Here is a 23053-nt window from a genome sequence, read left to right as displayed (position 1 = left end):
GATTGCATGCTATCTTTTGGAATAATGTTTTGTATAGGTGGTGTAAACTTTCACAGTTGTCTTCTATAGTCACATATATATATATACGCTAAATAGCATCAAATGGTGAGATGTAAACAATAATCTAACCTTTACTCGCATTTTGCATAAATTCACAACACGTCACATCTATCTCAGATAAAATAACTTTTTATTGTTAAAAGCCGAAGTTTCAGATTTTATTTTGAAATTGCAACCATCGAAAACAGAATCAAGAGGTTGTTGCTTATGGTGACGTGTTAGTTGGTGGGCGATGTAAAGGTATTCCATCTTGTCGTAACCCCCCACATAGTACCGCCATACTCGTCAATCCTGTACAGTTGTCCATCCATGGGCACCCATTGATCTCCTGGGAATAAGACAAATGGCATTCGATCAACTGCCATGGTTTTAAACACTTAATATCACTACAGACGACTGCTATAACATTTTGGTAAGAGACGGAATGTGAGGACGCCGCACTACATACTACTTACTTCCTCACCTGAGTGAGTGAGTGGGTAAGTGAGCGAGAGAGAGTTTATACAGTATACACTTATTGTCATTTTGAAGTTGCCAGTAAGACAGCATGCTGTACAACATGCAAGATTTGGTCAAATAATAAGATTATATACTGTGCATAAAAAACGATAAGAAAAACATTTAAAATATTGAAATGAATAAATAAGCGGATGGCCGAGTGGTTAGAGCATTGAGGTCTGAATTAAGAGCTGGATTAGTGCAGCAAACTTCAGTCGACCAGACCACAGGGACTGGGTACCTGATTCAATAGAGGTTTGGGAAAGACATCAACGGAAGCAAATGGGCTTCGCCCTTACATACAGATTTTTACCACGTCCTCCCCCAACGACATGGAAAAGTAAAGAGATGGCCTTTACCTTACACTTAATTGACATAGTTTGCATATAAAATTGTTCAAGCACACACCTGTGGGATTTTTTTCACTGATTCCAGTTCTGCGAAAGATCTGCTCCCACCAGTTCAAGCCAACCACCACATCTGAACCGGAAGCGACGTATACAAGATTTGCATCTACTTTGGTCCATCCACTGCCCACCGTGATGTTTGCCCCATAGGTTCCCTCTCGGTAAAAAATTTCGTTGTCCTTGACCGCCCACACGCCAGACGGTCCTGCAGAAACCCATGCGAAGAACTCATCAACCTTCTGCCAACTAGTTCCCACTGGATTGTCCAGGCTAATGCCATTCCGGAAGCAGATCTGTCGAATTTATCTTCTTTTAATTATATCATTCTTCAAAATGCCAGACCTCCGTAATAAATCTTTACCTAAGCGATATAGGTTACTGTGTCTATAAATATGATGTGCATTTTTATCGGACATCATAATGTCAAGGTAACCTAGTCCTTTAATATCACATGATTTCCGATAATGCTGAAGATTTTAAACGCTAACACGAGGGGGACATGTAGGTCTCCAGTACAATCTGTAGTCTGACCCTAAACTCAGTCCATACAGTAACCTCCGGTTCATAAAAACCAGCTGACAGATGGTGAGGCTCCTTCACAAATACCAGAATGAGGAGCAGACAACTGACAAGTGGATCTCAAAAGATCAAAGAGTGGATCAGACCACACACACACACACACCACACCCTATATCTCTCTCTCACTCACAAACACTTCTTCAAAGACTGACTAAATGATTTTGTTGAGCATAACATAAAATGATCATTTCCTTCATTACAGAAATATATATATATAAAGAGAACAAGAACCCTAAACATTATTTAAACTTCTGTCGACATGATTGTTTGTCTGATTAGTGTTTCTTAGCCTTTGAATCTTTATTGCGACCGCTCAACCTTAATTAACGATGTTTTTACCAATTTTAAATAGGATTAGAACAAAATCTCTTCAAACATTATCTCCTCTGTCATTTTATCAAACATTTCATTTTTCATGAGCAACAAAGACGTTCCAGTAATTATCTTACATAATTATTGCTTTTATGCAAAAACTAATTTTAAAACTTCCTACTTCTGCCAAGAAATCTGCTTACCGAACGATCTTTATCAAGTCCCCAGATGGCGCCATGGGGTGACACAGTCAGGTATCTGAAATTACCGTCCAGTTTGACCCAGCTCGACCCTGTAGGATTTTTGCGTGTGATTTCCTTTCTGTAAAAAACCTCATACCTGTCGTTGACGCCAACGACGATGTCTCCGCCGACGTCGATGTTCCAAATGTTGCTGGGGACGTGCGTCCAACTTGTGCCAATAGCATTTGGCTCCTGGTATGTACCCTGGCCACAGCAAACAGTATACAAGTATTTATGATAAACAAAGGGTGTCACAAGAGCAACCCAAACACACAGGTATGTACTCACGCGCACAGACAAACAAGTTCTGGATGAGTTCTAAAATTACTATGTTGTGTATTTGCATGGAGGTGCAGAACATCCAATGATTGTTAGTATCAACTAATTAACCTCTCGACAAACTACGATTTTGCATCTAATATATCAGTGAAACTCACACCAGGTATTATGTCTCTATATTTCTGATACACAGCCATTATTTACACTTAGGTTCGAAAAATCTTATGCTTGTAATAGCAGCTATGGGCACAACAATTGAATTTAAAGTTAAAGGAAGAAAACGAATAATTTTAATGTAACCCTTTACAGATTTAATCAGCAATCTTTCTGACTGTTAAATTATTATTTCTGATGTAAGTAACATTCTCGGGATACATCACCTCACGATAGTAGATCCGATAGGAATTATCAACCGCCCACACGCCTGCTCTTCCTATTGACACATATTTCATGGATCCCTCCACTTTCCTCCATGACTGACCGCAGCAGGATGAGGTCAGGGCCAGAAACACCAAAATTATCAGCATTTCTATCACTCTGTTCTGTCTGGACATAAAACAGCAATACAGCAAACATAACATTCATTACAACTAAGATGACACAAGACGGTGTGTTCCTTCATCAAACCGCGACATAAATAAATAGTATTTGTTAATATGACAAGCTATGTTCACAAGCTCAGACGACTGAACACAACAGGTGCGAGATGACAACATCTTAATCATTCATGTAGGCGGCTATGCTGAATGTGTCATACAAGGTGCATAAATAACTTTTTTAAACAGTATTAATATCCTTTGATAAATTAGGAATGCACAGTCCAGCTATGGGTTTAGAACAGAGGTTTTTAACCTTTTTTAAGGTACCGAACCCACAAGTTTCATATGCAGATTCACCAAACCCTTTTTTATTGTCATCACGAATTGCGTTTGTGTCTTGAACTCCGTGGCGGAGGCTCCGCCGAATCCCTGAGACCGACTCACCGAACCCCTAGGATTCGATCGAACCCCGGTTAAGAACCACTGCCTTTGAAGTTGCCTTCTTAACGGTGCTAACAACTGGTTATGTTGAAACCCATTGCAATATCAACCGTACCAAAATACATTTCATAGAACTAAGATGATTAATGAGAAGAAAACACATCAAAAGGCCTTAGAATGTCTAGCAGTCAATGGCTAGCTTACATAAACAGAAGAAAGGTTTGATGGCCAGTGGAAAAATAGGACCGGCTGTCCACTAGAGGACCTTCTCAGGTGGAATTAAGAATTTCTCGGTTGGAGTGTTAACGAATGCGAAATAGTATCATGTCTCCCCAACAACTTGTACTTGCCTCGCCAGTTGACAAGACATGACTAGGTGACACAATTCTGTGTTTAACAGTCATGTTCTGGGTGTCTACCTTGGGGCTACTACCTAGCTGCCATCTCTAACTAGGTTATCAACTATAAGTAGTTTGACTGATGCCAGGAGCGACTGTGCTCCCGTGCCCTGGTCATCAGATAAGAAACTGTCGACTTCCTTCCTAGTCATCTTCTGACCGACAGTTAGGATGAATGAGTCATCTGCTCTGGTCTTGTTCTAAGTCAGAAGCAGATATGTCACTATCTCTCTTAGTAGCAATGCTCACCTGTTTCAGCGGTCTTGATCAAAGTGGATCAGAGGAAGACAACAGTTTAAGAAACTACTAGATAGTCTGAGAACACCAGTTGTATACAGTCAGGCGCTATTTCTAGTGATATGAGTGGACATCTGTTCACATCCTTTCTTATTAGCAAAAAACGGAGAGTAGTAAACATAAGTTTATTACAGAACAGCTGGTACGCCGAGATGTTTTTCAAAAGCCTTGGTGGAGGTAGTTTTGGGTGGATTTATGGATGAGGTGTATATTTCGGTCCAAGGAGCTCCTCGAAATATCATTCTGTCACTACACATTTTCTATTCAGCGTTGTAGTCTGAATAACAAAATAATGTATACAAAATATGTCTATATCTTTCACACATTAGGACCTTCCTTTCGATGTTATAATCTTACAAACTCTAAAGAAACTATTAAATAATTTCGTAATTTTTATAGATTTTTTTTTTATCTGGGCTTTAAAAATCTTTTAAAAGTGAAACAGAAAGAATTTACTCAGCTGGTCAAGAGGTCTTGCTCAGATCGTGTACGTTGAGGGAATCTGCTGACAGATGGTCTGTTGACCACAATTTATACACACGGAGGGGCGACTGTCTGTGCTCTGATTGGTTCGCTTATTTACTTTTGGGAAAACTGCCTGCGACACGGACATTCCTTTATAATTAATATGTTGACGACTACCAGACAGCTAAACTGTTGCTGTCAGATAATATAGAGAGGAGAGGAGGCTGGGGGGAGAAGGTTGTGATGCCGTAAGAAGGAAAACAGAAGAGGGATGTCTCACCAGACCCGATAACAGATGATAAATCTTCTTCATTCAGTCATTTATCAGTTCTATCATTGTCAAATCGTTTTGATATTTTAGTGTTGTTGTCATCAAGGCTTTTAAAAAGAAAAAGAACGGACAGGAATTTAAGCAACTTAATTCTCACTGTAGTCTTCTGTTGTCCACGTTTAAGAAGTGTGTTGGTGAGCGTATGAAGAGAGAGAGAGAGATAAAGAGAAAGTAAGTGTGTGTGTGTGTGTGTGTGTGTGTGTTTTATCCATTATTTCTGACTCTCAATCTATTAATTGCAGTCCGTACGCAAGGTCTGAAAATGACGGGCGGCGAGAGCCTAATCACATGGTGGGTATCCCGTTATACAAGCATCCTGTTAATTATCTTCGATGGTACCAGCTGTCTTTACAGCAACAGTTCAACGTGCATATAACAAACACCATCTATTAATATCGCTTAAAATATCAACGACTTCTGTCCAGATGGTGGATGATTGAAAATTTAGCAATAAAACCTTTGATATTTTGAAAAGTTTATGGCAGTTAGGAAATTTTATCTCAGACAAGTAAATTTTTATTACTTGAGTCCTCGCGTGTCCCGCAGTCTCGGATGGAATGACCGTATTGGTATGTTGAGAACGTGTGCACATGCTTATACCGCGCTGTATTGCACAGTAAAATGTTTTTTTGCCAAGACATCATTGTCATACGCATGTGATTTGTTGTCCACCGCACAGCTTGTTTTACTGTGCAAATACTGAACAGAGTGGATAAAATTTTCATTTTTATTTTCATGTGCAGACCATTCAATGACGGTCGTTATATCCCAGACATCGGGCATGCGACACGTGCAGTGACTCATGGGACCGTTAGTGCCAGGCAGACTGGGAGTGTACACGTGGCAAAAAGACAAACACACACGTTGATCCGTTTCACCTGACAACTTTGTCTGTGAACCTGCAGTCCAGCTTCAGAAAACGTCTGAGCTCCGTGAACTACCTTAAATCACTTTAAGTTTTCAAATGCATTTGTCCTCTCACATCTTTTATCTAAAGCCATTTCCGACATTAGTTGGATTTGTCTTCCGTAAACTTTCGTTTTGTATGCCTCTGTTTATTGAAAAATGTTGCTAGCCTGTTGCTCGATATCAGGCAGGCAAATATCAATAAAACTCAGATAATAACAGCACTGAAAGAAAAATAGAAAGATAGTTTTTATCAAATGTTACCCACTGACCGACCCTTCTCGCTAACACCCTATCCTAAACCTTAGCTTAGCGCCAAATCAGTCCGTTCCTCTTGGTTGTTCCACTGGAGAGGACGGAGGTTCCCAAGGAGAATTTTCCATTCTATGAAAATCCTAGCTCTGGTTGTCGAGTGCGTTGTCTAGTTTCTACCTGCCTCGCGTTGTGTTCTTTTTTTACCTATGTCTTACACGAACCCGAACTCAGCCGATCTTGTAGTCCACAAAAGACCCTGCTTTACTTTTCTAACTAAAGTGTCTTTTCAATCGGTGCGTCAATTCCGCCGGACCTTCTCGAGTGTTCTTTCTCTATTGCTGTGTCACGACTACATACATGGACAACACAAACCTCACACGGCGGAGCCATGCGTACGACACACTAGCACTCGTCGACACTAACACGCTCACACGAGTACTTACAGTTCAAAGACATACATTTATTTACAAGATAAAAACAGCTACCAAAATTATTCTAACCTAGCTACCTATCCAAAACCTAACACCTAACTCCGTGGGGTGGGGAAGAGGAGGCTGAGTGATGCCAGCCGCTATTTCCAGCGGACCAGATGCATCGCAGCCCAAAGGTACTTCTCGCTAACTCTGTCTCAAAGTTTTTCACTTACTGCTATACCCAGCAGGACCTGTTCTCGGGCCGATAGAAAAAGGTGCGAGCGACTGTTTGCCCGCTGTTTGTACAGGGCAGGCAAATATCAATAAAACTCAGATAATAACAGCACTGAAAGAAAAATAGAAAGATAATCATCTGCTGCTGCTGCAGGTCTCGCGCGACAACACGTGTGGTGGAGGGACTATGCACCTGTCGGCGGTACCTGCTGACCTAAACAGCGCTCCCGCTACACAAACAAAAAAGACAGACATCGCAAGAAGAAACAAAGAAAATTAAAATAACGCAAAGTGTAAACAACTCGAAACTTCTGACATGCGCATTGGGTTTACCTTGCTGTTACACGGAGTTCCCCGCTTAGTAGATCATTGTTTAGTTGATCAATGTGTAGCGTACGACTTGCCAAGAAATATTTACACCCAGATAATATCTAAGACAACAGAGGTAAACCAATACTAAATTGTAAGTTGTAGTTTGAACTTCTGACAATATAAACTTCGCTCAGGCACAGCGATCTCGAGCGACTAACCCCGGCAAAAAGACAGAGAGAAATATTCTATGAACTGTGCCCTTAGATGAGTAAAGTTGTTGATTATTCAATAAACGGGTTTAGATGAGTAACATCTCTCCCTCTGTAAAGTAGATGACAAGGACCTACGAAAGCTGATGGGTGCACTCGTTTATACCAATATTTCAATTTTTTAAATTCTTATAAAACAAATGAAATCAATTACTGTTATAGTCTGTTAGGTTGTTCGTAAATTAGCTAATGAAAAAAAAAACAACCCAAAGTAACATAATTTTCAGTCTCTCGCTCACTGATTACATTGACTCAGGACAAACATTCTACGTGCTCTCTAACATCAGGTGAAAATTAAATATGGTTTGTACTGTGACGAAATCCTCCGATAGTGGGTGCATCTACTACAAAGTCTTGACATCTACACAGGTAAGGAAGTGGTTTCTGTTGGGGTGTTTATAATAATAGAGGGGTCATATCTCTCCTCCTTGGACTGTAGTTATAAAAGACTGTAGTTATAAAAGGGTTAAAAATCCATTCAGCCCTTGACAGCAGCCAGATACCTCCGTCTTGCATTAGGTCCATAATTACTACTCGTAGACGAGTTTTACTAACTAGGTTCAATTGCTTTTAACTTATTTTTTTGTATTTGTGTTTGATCTTATGTTTATAAACAATATGAATGTTGAATACATTTCAAACTTTACCAATTGCTGCCTACACCCGCAACACAATTGTGTTTCAGTCTGTAGCGGAGCGGTCAGCATCATCGTTCAGGAACAGACTTTATTCTTTCATTATTTTATTTTGCTCTGAAATTCCATTTGTGTTTAAAGATGAGTATAAGAAAAATATGTTCCGTAAATTTGGGGAAATAGACATTATCAGTCTTGCAGGAAGAGTGTGTCACGGACCAGTCTGTGAGGTGCGGGAGGTTGTTGCCCCTGTCTTTTGTTTTCTTAGAGATTGTTGCCCTTGCCTTGTATTTATGAGTGTGTTGGTTGCGTCGCGGTTTCGCGTCAGAACCCGACGTCATTTTATGACACAAAAAAATGACGTAATTTGATAGAGACGCAAGTGAAAAAATATTTGGAAGAAAGCAGACGGCTGTGAGCAGGGAAGAGAGTCGGATAGAAAGTGTGTGGGGTGTTCGTTTTGGATATTGTGTGAGTCGATCCCTGCGGATGTATGTGTGGTACCAGCTTTAGGTCATGTGTTGATCCCCAAGCGTATATTTGTGGTTCCAGCCCTGGATCATGTGTTGATCCCCTGGAATATATATGTGGTGCCAGCTTTGGGTCATGTGTTGACTCCAGCAACTATATTCTGAGTCGTCTGTTAGGTGTCTGCTGAGTCAGCACCTATTATTAGTAAGCTGCGGAACGTATATGTGATTTCCGCTGAACGTTCGTGAGTGAGGATTTTACGTAGACGTGGAATTTGTGGATGTGAGTAAGTAAGACTATAATGAAATATTCAGAAACATATGACGGTTCGTAGAATATTGAAAGAAACATGTGTATGTTGTCTTGGGACATGAAGAGAACTATTGGAGCAGCCTGTGCGCTGTAGTATTTCGGGAATTTAAAGATATTTGACGTATATCTTATAATTTAGAAGCGAACTGAAAGACTCAGACATTTCTATATCTTTAGTTGATGTTGACTGTTATAAAGTTATTTTTGTTCCCACGACAAATCTTTGTGATATATGTTTGAAAGAACACGCAAGGGGACGCGTGCGTGTTGTGAGAGAAAGAGATCTAAAACAGCGTTCCTGACAAAGTGTACCTGTAATCGTCTTTATAAATTGCTTTGATGAGGACAGTAGATAAGCAGCAGTGGACATTGAATTATTTTCCTTTTGATAATAAATTATATCAGTCTATAAAGCTTAACTCTACAAACGTTCTTCATGTACATTCTTCACCGGCTCGTCTTTCAGAGTGTGAAAGTGAAAGTTGAATATCTCCCATCTTTGTTCACAGCCTGCACCTCCTTCTATTGTATCTCCTACTTCCTTTTCACCATCATCATCATCATCATGTAGGGGAGTGGATAGTAGAGTAGTTAGAGCACGGGACTTCAAACTGAGAGCGCTAGTTCGATACCCGATTAGCGCAGCAAACGTGTTCCAGTCGAAGGACTCCATAGGGAATATAAAAAGTGTGGTTGCATGCTACCTTTTGGAATAATGTTCTGTACAGGTGGCGTGAGCTTTCACAGTTGTCTTCTATAGTCATATATTTACTAAAATTTTAAAATAGTAACTTGAAAGATTTAAACAATAATCAAACCATTACAGGCATTTTGAATGAATTCACAACACGTCACATCTAGCTCAGATGAAATAACTTTTTATTGTTAAAGACCTAAGCCTTTATATTGAAATGGCAACATTCGAAAGAAGATAACATTGCGGAATAGAGAAATCTAGAATCAGGAGGTTGTTGGCTCTGGCGGCTTGTTAGTGGGTGAGCGATGTCCAGATATCACGTCCTCCGCCAGCCCCCCACATAGTACCGCCATACTCCTCAATCATTACCAGTCGGTCAACCAAATACTGCCATTCATTTCCTAGGAATAAGACAAATGGCATCCATTCCATTGGCATAGTTTTAAAGATATGACATCAATACAGATGACTGCTATAGCATATTGCTAAGAGACCAAACTAGTTTCCTCCTAACCTCAGTGAGTGGGTAAGTGAGTGAGAGAGTCAGTGAGTGTATATTGAACTGGTACAGTATGGGCTTATTGTCATGTTGAAGTTGCCAGTAGAAATGCTGTACAACATACAAGATCTGGTAACATAATAAAATTATATACTGCACATTAATATTTAAAAACATAAAAATGAGTGAATGAGAGGATGACCAGTGAGTAGATCGCTTGCGTCCGAATTAAGAGCCTGATTAGTGCAACAATCTTACTTCAGTTGACCCAACCGGAGGGACTGGGTACCCGATTAAATAGACGGTTGGCTAAGGCATCAATGAAGAAAAAATGGGCACCGCCCTTACTTACAGATTTGTAACACCTCCCCCTCCCAACGTCTTACACATAATTGACATAGTTTGTATATAAAATAGTTGAAGAACACACCTGTGGGATTTCCTTCACTGATTTCAGTTCTGCGAGAGGCAGCTTCCTCCCTGTTCACGCCAACCACCACTCCTGAACCGGAAGTGATGTATGCTAGTTTTCCTCCAACTTGGGTCCATCTACTGCCCACCGTGACGTGTCCACCGTAGGTTCCATCTCGGTAAAAAATGTCGTCTTTGGCATCGACCCCCCACACGCCAGACGGTCCTGCAGAAATCTGTGTCAATTTCCCATCAACCATCTGCCAGCTAGTTCCCGCTGGATTCTGCGGGCTAATGCCATCCCGGAACAAGACCTGTCGAATTTATCTTCTTTCAATTATATTATTCCTCAAAATGTAGTAAATCTCTAGCTTAGCGATATAGGGTTACTGTGTCTATAAATATGATGTACATTTTTATCGGACAGAAAGGTAACTTAGTTCTTTAATATCACGTGATTTCGGAAAATGCAAATGATTTTAAAAGCCAACACGAGGGTGACACGAAGGTCTGCATGAAATGTTCACTGGTCTGTAGTCTGACCATAAGCTTAGTTCATACACTAACCCTCGGTTCATAGAAGCCAACCTCTCTATCAAGTGAGGTGACAGTTTGACAGATGGTGAGTCTCCTTGACAAATACCAGAATGAGGAGAGACAACTGACAAGTGGATCTCAAAAAATCAAAGAGTGGATCAGACCACACACACACACACACACAGACACACGACACCCCATATCTCTCTCTCTCACACACACACACACACGAATGTCTTCGATGACTCACTAAATGATTTTGTAGAGCATAACATAAAATGTTCATTTCTTTCATAACAGAAATAAAGCGAGAGAGAACAAGAACCCTAAACATTATTTAAACTTCTGTTGACATGATAGTTTCTCTGATGAGTGTTTCTTAGCCTTTGAATCTTTATTGCAACCGCTCACCCACAATTAACAATGTTTTCACTAATTTTAAATAGGATTAGAACTAAGGCTCTTAAAAAATTAACTCCTCTGTCATTTTGTCGAACATTCGAATTTTAATGAACAACAGAGACGTTTCATTAATTATCTTACATAATTATTCATTTTTATTTTTAAAACTAATTTAAAATCTTTCTATTTCTGACAAACAAAACAGCTTACCAAATCATCAGGACTAACCCCCCAGATGGCGCCATTGGGTGACACAGTCACGTGTTTGAGACGACCGTCCAGTTGGACCCACTCCGACCCTGTAGGCTGATCGTCTGAGATATCCTTTCTGTATAAAATTTCATTTTTACTGTTGACGCCAATGACGATGTCTCTGCCGACGTCGAGCTGTTTGAGATGTCCGGGGACGAGCGTCCATTTTGAGCCTGTGGTCAATGGCGCCTGGTATGTACCCTGGCCACAGCAAACACAACACAAATACTTTTCTTAAAGAAATGGTGTCACTAGGCAAATACAAACACACAGGTTTTTAGACAAGGCAATAAGTTCTGAAAGAGCTCTATAATTACTATATTGTGCAGTTACATGGAGGTGCAGAACATCAAATAATTGTTGGTATCAACTAATTAGCCTCTCGGGAAAGTATGATTGTGCACCTAACATATCAGTAAAAATCAGACCAGCAATTATGTCTATATCTTCCTTATACACAGCCATTATTTACACTTCAAATTTAATTTAAAGTGAAAATAAGAAAGCGAATAATTTTAATGCAATCGTTTACACATTTAACCAGCAAACTTTCTGACTGTAAAATCATTACTTCCGATGTAGGTAACATTTTCGGGGTACATCACCTCACGGTAGTAGATCAGATTGGCAACATTCACCCCCCACACGCCTGCTCTTCCTATTGACACATGTTTCATGGATCCCTCCACTTTCCTCCATGACTGACCGCAGCAGGATGAGGTCAGAGCCAGAAGACACAGAATTATCAGCATTTCTAGCACTCTGTTCTGTCAGGACATAAAACAGCAATACAGCAAACATTACATTCATTACAACTAAGGTGATACAAGACGGTGTGTTCCTTCATCAAACCGACATAAATAAATAGTATCTGATAATATGAGAAGCTATGTTCACAAGCTCATCCATGACACCAATACCAACCTACCTGTGTACCAAGCAACTCCATTGCCCAGTACCAACGCAAACACAAAGGTAAGAGACAAATACTAACAGACACTATGGTGATATACCTGTTAAAAAGAAAGTCAGAAAGACAAACAACGGATAGAATCTCAAGACCTAACATAAAAACAATAATTGAATGTAAGTTGTTTATAGTGTCTACAGCATCCTCTGGATACCCGGTGACAAAACATTCTTATTGTAATGTAAAGCGACGACAGACCACCACAGGTGCGAGAGGACAACATCTTAATCATTCATGTAGGCGGCTACGCTGAGTGGGTCAGGTGACATCATCCTATACTCGTATCCTTGTTTTGTTAGATAAATACCATTGAAAACTAATGTTTGTCACAGCTGGCAGGGTGAGTCAAACAGCTAAATAATCATACTAGCAAGCTGTACCATAAACATCTGTTTTAGAAAATTTCTAAATTCGTGCTTTAGTTTGGGACTTTTAGATTGGTTGTCATTATTGTTTCATTTAAAGCTACAAGTTGCATAAATAAATCTTTTAACCAATATTAAAATGCTTTGATAAATTAGGAATTCATAATTCGAATATATGTTAAGAACTTGCCTTAACAAAGGTGTCTACAATGATTATGTTCTGCCTGAAACCCATTGGAATATCAACCGTGCCAAAATACACTTAACCAGAACTAAAATGATTAATGAGAGGAAAACATCAAGAAGGCCTCAGAATGTCTAGCAGTTACCTGAAGAGAAGAAAGATTACATAAACAGAAGAAAGGTTGGATGGCCAATGTGAAAATAGGGCCGGCTGTCCACTAGAGGACCTTCTCAGGTAGAATTAAGAATTTCCCGGCTGGAGTGTTCACGAATGCAAAATACTATCATGTCTACTCAACAACTGGTACTAGTCTCGCCAGTTGACATGACATGACTAGGTGACACAATGCTGTGTCTACCTTAGGGGTACTACCTAGCTGCCATCTCTAACTAGGTTATCAACTATAAGTAGTTTGACTGTGCATCCGGGCCCTGGTCATCAGATAAGAAACTGCCGACTTCCTTCCTAGTCATCTTCTTACCAACTTAGGATGAATGAGCCATCTGCTCTGGTCTTTTTCTGTCAGAAGCAGATATCTCACTATCTCTCTTAGTAGCAATGCTCACCTGTTTCAGCGGTCTTGATCAAAGCGGATCAACCGAAGACAACTTTGTAAGTAACTGCGAGATAGTCTGAGAACACCAGTTATATACAGTCAGGCGAGCTATTTCTAGTGATATGATTGGACATCTGTTAACATCCTTTCTTAATAGCAAAGAACGGAGAGTAGTAAACATAAGTTTATTACACAACTTGTACGCCGAAATGTTTTTTAAAAGCCTTGGCGGAGGTAGTTATGGCTGGAGGTGTGGATGCCAGGAGATGAGGTACCAGCTGTCTTTACAGCAATAGTTCCACGTGCCTATAACAAACACCATCTATTAATATCGCTTAAAATATCAACGACTTCTGTCCAGACTGCAGCCGACGGAAAATTTAGCAATAAAACCTTTTATGGTTTGAGAAATTTATGGCAGTTAGGAAATTTTATCTCAGACAAGTAAATTTTTATTACTTGAGTCATCGCGTGTCCCGCAGTCTAGGATGGAATGATCGTATCGGTATGTTGAGAACGTGTGCACATATCAATGTTTATACCATGCTGTATTGCACAGTAAAATGGTTTTTTGCCAAGACATCATTGTCATACGCATGTGATTTGTTGTCCACCGCACAGCTTGTTTTACTGTGCAAATACTGAACAGAGAGGATAAAATTTTAATTTTTATTTTCATGTGCAGACCATGCAATGACTGTCGTAGTATCCCAGACATCGGGCATGCGACACTTGCAGTGACTCATGGGACCGTTAGTGCCAGGCAGACTGGGAGTGTACACGTGGCAAAATGACAAACACACACGTGGATCCGTTTCACCTTTGCTGTTACACGGACATGTTCACATCTTCTTTCCTATAATTTGATTTATCATCAAAAAAAGTGTTTTTATTAATATCCTTTGATAAATTAGGAATGCACAGTCCAACTATGTGTTTAGAACAGAGGTTCTTAACCTTTTTTAAGGTACCGAACCCACAAGTTTCATATGCACATTCACCAAACCCTTCTTTATTGTCATCACGAATTGCGTGTGTGTCTTGACCTCCGTGGCGGAGGCTCCGCCGAACCCCTGAGACCGACTCACCGAACCCCTAGGATTCGATCGAACCCTGGTCACTGCCTTTGAAGTTGCCTTCTTAACGGTGCTAACAACTGGTTATGTTGAAACCCATTGCAATATCAACCGTACCAAAATACATTTCATAGAACTAAGATGATTAATGAGAAGAAAACACAGCAAAAGGCCTTAGAATTTTTTTTTTTGGTCGTTCGCCTCTTTTATCACACTTTTAGACCAGCTTTGATATGAAATTGGTGGTCTTCTGTAGAGTCTTCACTGGCCCGTACAGCTTGTTGTGCAGGGTCTCCGACTGTGGCCACGTCTCTTTCCTCAGGGTACGGAGGTTCCTACAGTCCTGTAGGATGTGTTCTACAGTCTGGTCTGCCTCTCCACATGGGAATCTCGGGGACGGCACGAGGTGTAACTTCCTGTGTAGGTGGTGGAGCAGCCTGTTGTGCCCGGTCCTGAGGCGGAAGATAGCGACCTTGTCCGGTCTGGACAGCTGATGGTAACTGTCCAGTGGTTGCTGTGGCCTGTACAGAGACTTAATGATGATGGTTTCATCTCTGACATGTTGACTGCATTGTCTTCTTGCTCGTCCTCTGCACCCAACTTAGCCATCCTGTCAGCTTCTCTCATTCCCATCTATCCCGCAGTGTGATGGGATCCACTGCAGAGCCGTTCTCGAGGCACTTGATGTTAGCAGCGCGGCTTCCAGGTCTGGCAGTTTGTTATTGTTAACTGCCTGCAGCACCGACAGAGCATCGGTCAGGAAGACGACCTGGCTGTCATGGTCTGCTCTGCTGCTGATGATGTTTTGCTGCGTGACCAGGGCTTCTACTTCTGCTCTATAGTTTGTACAGTGGAGGCAGTTGGTATTGCTGCTCTCTGCCATGTCCATTTGGGAACTGGATGTACACACCGGCCCCTCCCCTCTGGATAGCGCTGTGGCTGACCCGTCTGTGTAGGCCCTTATCCATGATTCCTGGGGGTACCTTTCTTCTAGCATGGCTAGCGTCAGGGCTCTCTTGCTCACGTCGCTATGCTCATCCTTTGTTGTGAGGTGAGGAACTGTGGTGCAGATGGTAATGTTCCCTGTTCTGTCTTTCCAAGGAGGAGGATCGAGGAGAGAGTCGGTACCTGGACCTGTGCAGGAAGCTTTGTTTGATATTTTCTGTGTAGTGCCTGCGTTCTCTCGCACAAAGCTGGATCTTTTCAGCCTTCCCGAGGACAGTTGTTTCTGTCTGGCACTCATCAGTGGTCTTCACTGTGCCTGTACTGGTGGCCTGCACGAGTGCTTTGCATTCCTTCTCTTGTTTAATGGGTATGTATGCCTGTTAATGCTCCATCTTGTCTATTGGCGTAGATCTCATGGCGCCTGTTATTACTCTCAGTGCTTGGTTCTGCACCTTGTCCAAAGTCTGAAGGTGTGACTTGGCTGCTGTCATCCAGGTGCTTGATCCGTACTCTAGTGTGGTCTTACAGTACCTTGGTACACGGTCTTCAGGATCTTTTTGTTGGCGCCCCAGTGTGTTCCTGCAGCTTTCTCATGATGTTCAGCTTTCTTCTGGCTTTTGCTTCTGCATTCAGGATGTGTTGCTTCCATGTCAATCTTTTGTCAAAAGTGACTCCCAGGTACGTCTGCTGGTCTTCAAGTGTCAGTGGAGTGTCTCCCAACTTTAGTCTGCCAGCTTGCGCTTTGGTGGAGAGAGAGAAAAGAGTGGCTGTTGTTTTGTCACGGTTGATGGTAACGCACCAGTTGTCTTCCCAGGCTGCCACTTTGTCTAGTGCAAGCTGCATCCTGTAGGTTGCTTTTTGTTGCATACTCTTCTGAGCACCATATGACCAGGGTCATCTGCATACAGTGCTGCTTGGACTCCCTTGGAAGCTCTGGTACCAGGTCGTTGATGAAGAGTATGAACAAGGTCGGCGAGAGTTACTCCCCCTGTGGTACTCCGTGTCGTAGCAGCACCTTACGGCCACAGTGTCCGTCTACAAGCACACTGGCTCTTCGGTTGTGCAAGTAGGACTTGATCACCGGTACATGTTGCCTCTAATGTTGCTTCGCTGGAGCTTGACCAGGAGTCATCCTTGCAGACCTTGTCGAAAGCCTTCTGCATATCAATAAAGACCGCTAGGGTGACCTTCTGGGCTTGGAAAGCATCCTCTATGACCTGCACTAGGTGCGTTGTCTGATCTTCGGTGCTTCTGTATCTTCTGGAGCCTGCTTGCTCTGGGATGATGATGCTTTCAGATTCCAGGTACCACTGCAGGCGCTGGTTGATGATGCGCTCTATGGTTTGCAGACGCAGCTTATAGCTGATGGGGCTGTAGCTCAGATTCGCAACTTGTTCTTCCCTTTTTCAGAACAGGGATCATCCTGGCTTCCTTCCAGCACTGAGGTACCTGGCCTTCTCTCCAGCTAAGGTTGAAAATGTCCAGTAGTTTAGTGAGGGCTGTGCTGCCAAGGTGTTGCAGCATCTCATTCGTTATGTTGTCTGGACCTGGAGATTTTTTCTTCTTCAGCTGTTTGATGGCATTCTTCAGTTCTTGGATGGTGATATCTTGCTGCAGTCGACTCATGGACATCCTTTTGTTGTTCTTTCTTTCTCTTCTTTCTGAATTCTTTTTGCAGATGCGGTGGGATGGTGATGCTGCTCTCCTTTGCATATGCTTGCGCAAATGCATTTGCTGCTGCCTTATCTGTCAGTGTCTGTCCATCTTCTTCAAGGGTGATCTTCTGTCCGCTTGTTACCTCATCATTTAGTGCCTTGGGTCAGCCTCCACAGCTTGGTGTGTCTCTCTCCATATTCAGCCCTGCTGTTCTTTTCTCTCCAGCTTCTTCTCTTGCACTCTACTTTTGTTCTTAGCAGTTTGGCATTTGTTTCTTGCAGCTTGATGTTGTTTTCTTGACTGGGGTTGGTTTCTGCTTCTTCTCTGGCTTTTGTCAGGTCATCGTCGGCTCTCTGAAGTTCTGCTGTCCAGTACCGAGTGTAGTCCTTTCGCACCCCTCGTGGGATAGTTTCTTTGGCTGCCTTGATGATACTGGCATTGAAATCTTTGACGACGTTGTTGATGTTTAGTCCTTCCACCTTGATGTCTTTCGTGAGCTCATTTGTTCGTATTCTGAACAGCCCCACGTGCTTTCTTATGATTCCATCTGGCGTGCTGCGGGGGTTCAGGTGTCGTACACCTGTGATGGTAAGGAGTACTGGGCGATGGTCACTTCCTCCCAGCTGGTCTAAGACTGTTCTGCTCAAATTATTGTGGATGTCTGTGCAGAGAGCCAGGTCTGGTTTTGTTGTTGTGTGCCAGCGGCGCGAGTAGAAGGTTGGTGGATCTGTGGGGTCGTTGACAAGGATTAGATGGTTCTCGTCTTGCAAGTTTCGATATCTTCTCTCTCGCTTGTCAAGGATGTTGTATCCCCAACTCTGGACTGGCTGTTAAAGTCTCCGGCGATGAGGAAGCCGCTGTCTGGAACCTGGATAGTGTCAAGGGACAGCATCTTGTCACTGGGACAGTAATAGTTGATGACATGGAGGACGCTGTTTGTGATGGTGACCTTGACTTCTATGTATTCTGCCTCATCCATGTATCTTTTCGTTTCGCTTGCATTCATGTTGTTTCTGACTAAGGTCAACACTCCACCTTTCTTTCTCCCCTGATGATCACTCCTGAAGGTCTGGTACCCTCTGATCTTGAAGGGCTTTTCTTTTTGTAGATGAGTTTCCTGTATACAGCAGATGTTATTGCTGTTCTGGTGCAGGAACTGTTCTAGTTCTATCTTCTTGTTGGTAGCACCTTCTGCATTCCAATGTATGATGTTGATGTTGGGGTTGTCCTTGGCTTTGGTGGTACGCTGGCCAGTCGCTTTCCTTCCTCGTCCCCTTGCTCCACGAGACGAGTTGAAGGGACCTCCAGTAGCTGAGGGTGGGCTCCTTTGAGGCACGGAGCCCGGCACTGCACCTGCCTGGCGGATCTTCACAGGGCGAGCACCATTTCTATCATTACTTTCTCCAAGTGGCATAGGCTGTGTGCGTGGTGGTGTGGTTATTTCAGAGTGCGCCTTGCGGCCCACACCTCCGACTTCAGCACTCGTGGACACTCTTTGTCTGGTCTCTACCCTTCGACCTGTCCGACTTGGGTGACCATGCAAGGAGCTGATGCTCCTGTCGGCATAGCTCATAGGGTCATCGAGACACGCAAGCCCCCCGACCGCGGCAAGGTGGTGATCCAACAGGGGGAGGCCTGAGAATGTCTTGCAGTCAATGGCTAGGTTACATAAAAAGAAGACAGGTTGGATTTCCAATGGGAAAATAGGGCCGGCTGTCCACTAGAGGACCTTCTCAGGTGGAATTAAGAATTTCTCGGTTGGAGTGTTAACGAATGAGAAATACTATCATGTCTCCCCAACAACTGGTTCTAACTTCGCCAGTTGACATGACATGACTAGGTGACACAATGCTGTGTTTAACTGTCATGTTCTGTGTGTCTACCTTGGGGCTACTACCTAGCTGCCATCTTGCACTTGGTTATCAACTAGAAGTAGTTTGACTGATGCCAGGGGTGGCTGTGCTCCCGTGCCCTCGTCATCAGATAAGAAACTGCAGACTTTCTTCCTAGTCATCTTCTGACCAACAGTTAGGATGAATGAGCCATCTGCTCTGGTCTTGTTCTAAATCAGAAGCAGATATGTCACTATCTCTCTTAGTAGCAATGCTCACCTGTTTCAGCGGTCTTGATCAAAGCGGATCAACCTGGCTTTCAATGTTATAATCGTACAAACTCTAAAGAAACTATTAAATAATTTCGTACTTTTTATAGTTTGGTTATTTTTTTGTATCTGCCCTTTAAAAATCTTTTTAAAGTGAAACAGAAAGACTTTATTCAGCTGGTTGAGAGGTCTTTATCAGATCGTGTACGTTAAGTGAATCTGCTGACAGATGGTCTCTTGACCACAATTTATACACACGGAGGGGCGACTGTCTGTGCTCTGATTGGTTCGCTTATTTACTTTTGGGAAGAGTGCCTGCGACACGGACATTCCTTTATAATTAATATGTTGACGACTACCAGACAGCTAAACTGTTGCTGTCAGATAATATAGAGAGGAGAGGAGGCTGGGGGGAGAAGGTTGTGATGCCGTAAGAAGGAAAACAGAAGAGGGATGTCTCACCAGACCCGATAACAGATGATAAATCTTCTTCATTCAGTCATCTATCAGTTCTATCATTGTCAAATCGTTTTGATATTTTAGTGGTGTTTTCCTCAAAGCTTTTTAAAAGAAAAAGAAAGGACAGGAATTTAAGAAACTTAATTCTCAAGGTAGTCTTCTGTTGTCCACGTTTAAGAAATGTGTGTGTGTGTGTGTGTGTGTGTGTGTGTGTGTGTGTGTTTTATTCATTATTTCTGACTCTCAATCTATTAATTGCAGTCCGTAGGCAAGGTCTGAAAATGACGTGCGGCGATAGCCTAATCACGTGTTGAGTATTCCGTTATACAAACATCCTGTTAATTATCTTCGATGGTACCAGCTGTCTTGACAGCAATAGTTCAACGTGCCTATAACAAACACCATCTATTGATATCGCTTAAAATATCATTGACTTCTGTCCAGATGGCGGCTGATGGAAAATTTAATAATAAAAACTTTGATAGTTTAAAAAGTTCATAGCAGTTGAGAAATTTTCTCTGAGACAACTAAATTTTTATTACTTGAATCATCGCGTGTCCCGCAGTCTGGGATGGAATGACCGTATCGGTATGTTGAGAATATGTGCACATATCAATGTTTATACCGCGCTGTATTGCACAGTAAAATGTTTTTTTGCCAAGACATCATTGTCATACGCATGTGATTTGTTGTCCACCACACAGCTTGTTTTACTGTGCAAATACTGAACAGAGAGCATAAAATTTTCATTTTTATTTTCATGTGCAGACCATGCACTGACGGCAAAAGGACTAACACACGTTGATCCGTTTCACCTGACAACCTTTCTCTTTGAACCTGCAGTCCAGCTTCAGAAAATGTCTGACCTCCGTAAACTACCTCAAATGACTTTCAGCTTTCAGATGCATTTGTCCTCTCACATCTCTTATTAGAGATGATTTTTTTATCTGAAGACTATTTCCGACATTAGTTGAAAGAAATGTGTTTTGTTGGATTTGTCCTCCTTAGACTTTCGTTGTCGTATGCCTCTGTATATTGAAAAATGTTGCTAGCCTGTTGCTCGATATGAGGCAGACAAATATTAATAAAACCAAGATAATGACAGCACTGAGCTAAAAAAAGAAAATAGTTTTTATCAAATGAAACCCGACTGACCGACACTTCTCGCTAACACCCTATCCTAAACCTTATCTTAGCGCCAAATCAGTCCGTTCCTCTTTGTTGTTCCAGGGGAGAGGACGGAGGTTCCCAAGGAGAATTTTCCATTCTATGAAAATCCTAGCTCTGGTAGTCGGGTGCGTCGTCTAGTTTCTACCTACCTCGCGTTGTGTTTTTTTTTTTACCTATCTCTTACACGCACCCGAACTCAGCCGATCTTGTAGTCCACAAAAGACCCTGCTTTACTTTTCTAACTAAAATGTCTTTTTCAATCGGTTCGTCTATTCCGCTGGACCTTCTCGTGTGTTCTTTCTCTGCTGCTGCTGCTGCTGCACGTCTCGCGCGACAACGCGTGGGGTGGAAGGGGATGTGTGGTGGAGGGACTATGCACCTGTCGGCAGTACCTGCTGACCTAAACAGCGCCCCCGCTTCACAAACAAAAAAGACAGAAATCGCAAGAAGAAACAAAGAAAATTAAAATAACGCAAAAAAGTGTAAACAACTCGAAACCTCTGACATGCGCATTGGGTTTACCTTGCTGTTACACGGAGTTCCCCGCTTAGTAGATCATTGTTTAGTTAATCAATGTGTAATGTACGACTTGCCTAGAAATATTTACATCCAGATAATATCTAAGACAACAGAGGTAAACCAATACTAAACTGTAAGTTGTAGTTTGAACTTCTGACAACATAAACTTCGCTCAAGCACAGCGATCTCGAGCGACTAACCCCGGCAAGAAGACAGAGAGAAATATTCTATGAACTGTGCCTACAGATGAGTAAAGTTGTTGGTTATTCAATAAACGGGTTTAGATTAATAACATCTCTCCCTCTGTAAAGTAGATGACAAGGACCTACGAAAGCTGATGAGTGTACTCGTTTATACAAATCAATTTTTTTTAATTCTTATAAATCAAATGAAATCAATTACTGTTATAGTCTGTTAGTTTGTCTGTACATGAGGTAATGAAAGAAAACAAAGTGGCAATATTTTCTGTCTCTCGTACAGTGAAGAAATCCTCCGATAGCGGGTGCATCTACTACAAAGTCTTGACCTTTTTTTTTTTCTTACGTCATTCTCCTCTATCTTTTTCGTCACGTTTTTGCCGTCACGTTATTTTGACATCACAACTTACGTCATGTGCTCAAGAGCAAACAACTCCCAGCCCACTACCCTAGATCAGATCAACCACGGTTGTCGACCTTCCCGCCATACCTCCTCTACTAAGTACTTTTCCGTTACAATCTACTACAAAGTCTTCACCTCTACACAGGTCAGGAGGTGGGTGGCTGTTGGGGTGTTTATAACAATAGATGGTTCATGTCTCTCCTGCTTTGACTGTAGTTATAAAAGAGTTAAAAATCCATTCACCCACAGACAGCAGTCAGATACCTCCCTGAATTGCTCCCTGAAACACACACACAGACACACCACACCCCATATCTCTCTCTCTCTCTCACACAAACACTTCTTCGATGACTGACTAAATGATTTTGTTGACCATAACATAAAATGATCATTTCCTTCATTACAGAAATATATATATATATAGAGAGAGAACAAGAACCCTAAACATTATTTAAACTTCTGTCGACATGATTGTTTCTTTGATGAGTGTTTCTTAGCCTTTGAATCTTTATTGCAACCGCTCACCCACAATTAACGATGTTTTTACCAATTTTAAATATTATTAGAACGAAATCTCTTAAAACATTATCTCCTCTGTCATTTTATCAAACACCACATTTTTCATGAGCAACAAAGACGTTCCAGTAATTATCTTACATAATTATTGCTTTTATGCTAAAACTAATTTTAAAACTTCCTACTTCTGCCAAAAAACAGCTTACCGAACGATCTTTATCAAGTCCCCAGATGGCGTCATGGGGTGACACAGTCAGGTATTTGAAATTACCGTCTAGTTGGACCCAGTCCGACCCTGTAGGATTTTCGCGTGTGATTTCTGAACTGGAGGAAAGAGTAGAGAAGGATCAGCATGGGAGCGAATTGGATGACTTTGTGATTAAGGAAAATGCTGTTTTATCCCTTTTTAGACGGGTGAATGTGAGGAAAGCATGTGGCCCTGATAATATTTGTGGAAGAGTCTTGAAAAACTGTGCGTCTCAG

General features: G+C 41.9%; 2 protein-coding genes across 5 annotated transcripts in view; both read right to left on the bottom strand.

Moving 5' to 3' along the window:
• Positions 1-168: 168 nt before the first annotated feature.
• Positions 169-23053, bottom strand: part of LOC112570458 (lectin L6-like) — a 61325-nt gene continuing 38440 nt past the window's right edge. The window contains exon 6 of the mRNA XM_025248881.1: positions 169-388. Within this exon, the coding sequence (XP_025104666.1) occupies positions 279-388 (110 nt within the window). The 3' untranslated portion in view covers positions 169-278. The remainder of the gene's footprint in view (positions 389-23053) is intronic.
• The window catches only part of LOC112570659 (lectin L6-like), a 32649-nt gene continuing 19113 nt past the window's right edge, over positions 9518-23053 (bottom strand). Inside the window, exons 1-5 of one of the 4 annotated variants that reach the window (XM_025249211.1) lie at positions 13539-13648; positions 12059-12220; positions 11412-11654; positions 10282-10576; positions 9518-9753 (exon numbers count right to left, since the gene is read on the bottom strand). In XM_025249211.1, coding sequence (XP_025104996.1) covers positions 9644-9753; positions 10282-10576; positions 11412-11654; positions 12059-12205 — 795 coding nt within the window. In that variant the 5' untranslated portion in view covers positions 12206-12220; positions 13539-13648 and the 3' untranslated portion in view covers positions 9518-9643. Of the gene's footprint in view, positions 9754-10281; positions 10577-11411; positions 11655-12058; positions 12225-13538; positions 13649-23053 lie in introns of those variants that run through there. The other 3 variants (XM_025249212.1, XM_025249214.1, XM_025249213.1) reach the window with 3 other exon arrangements.

Source organism: Pomacea canaliculata, linkage group LG8 (assembly GCF_003073045.1).
Source record: "Pomacea canaliculata isolate SZHN2017 linkage group LG8, ASM307304v1, whole genome shotgun sequence".
In the NCBI taxonomy this organism is placed as follows: Eukaryota; Metazoa; Mollusca; class Gastropoda; order Architaenioglossa; family Ampullariidae; genus Pomacea; species Pomacea canaliculata.
This window is presented reverse-complemented; position numbering and strand designations above follow the sequence as displayed.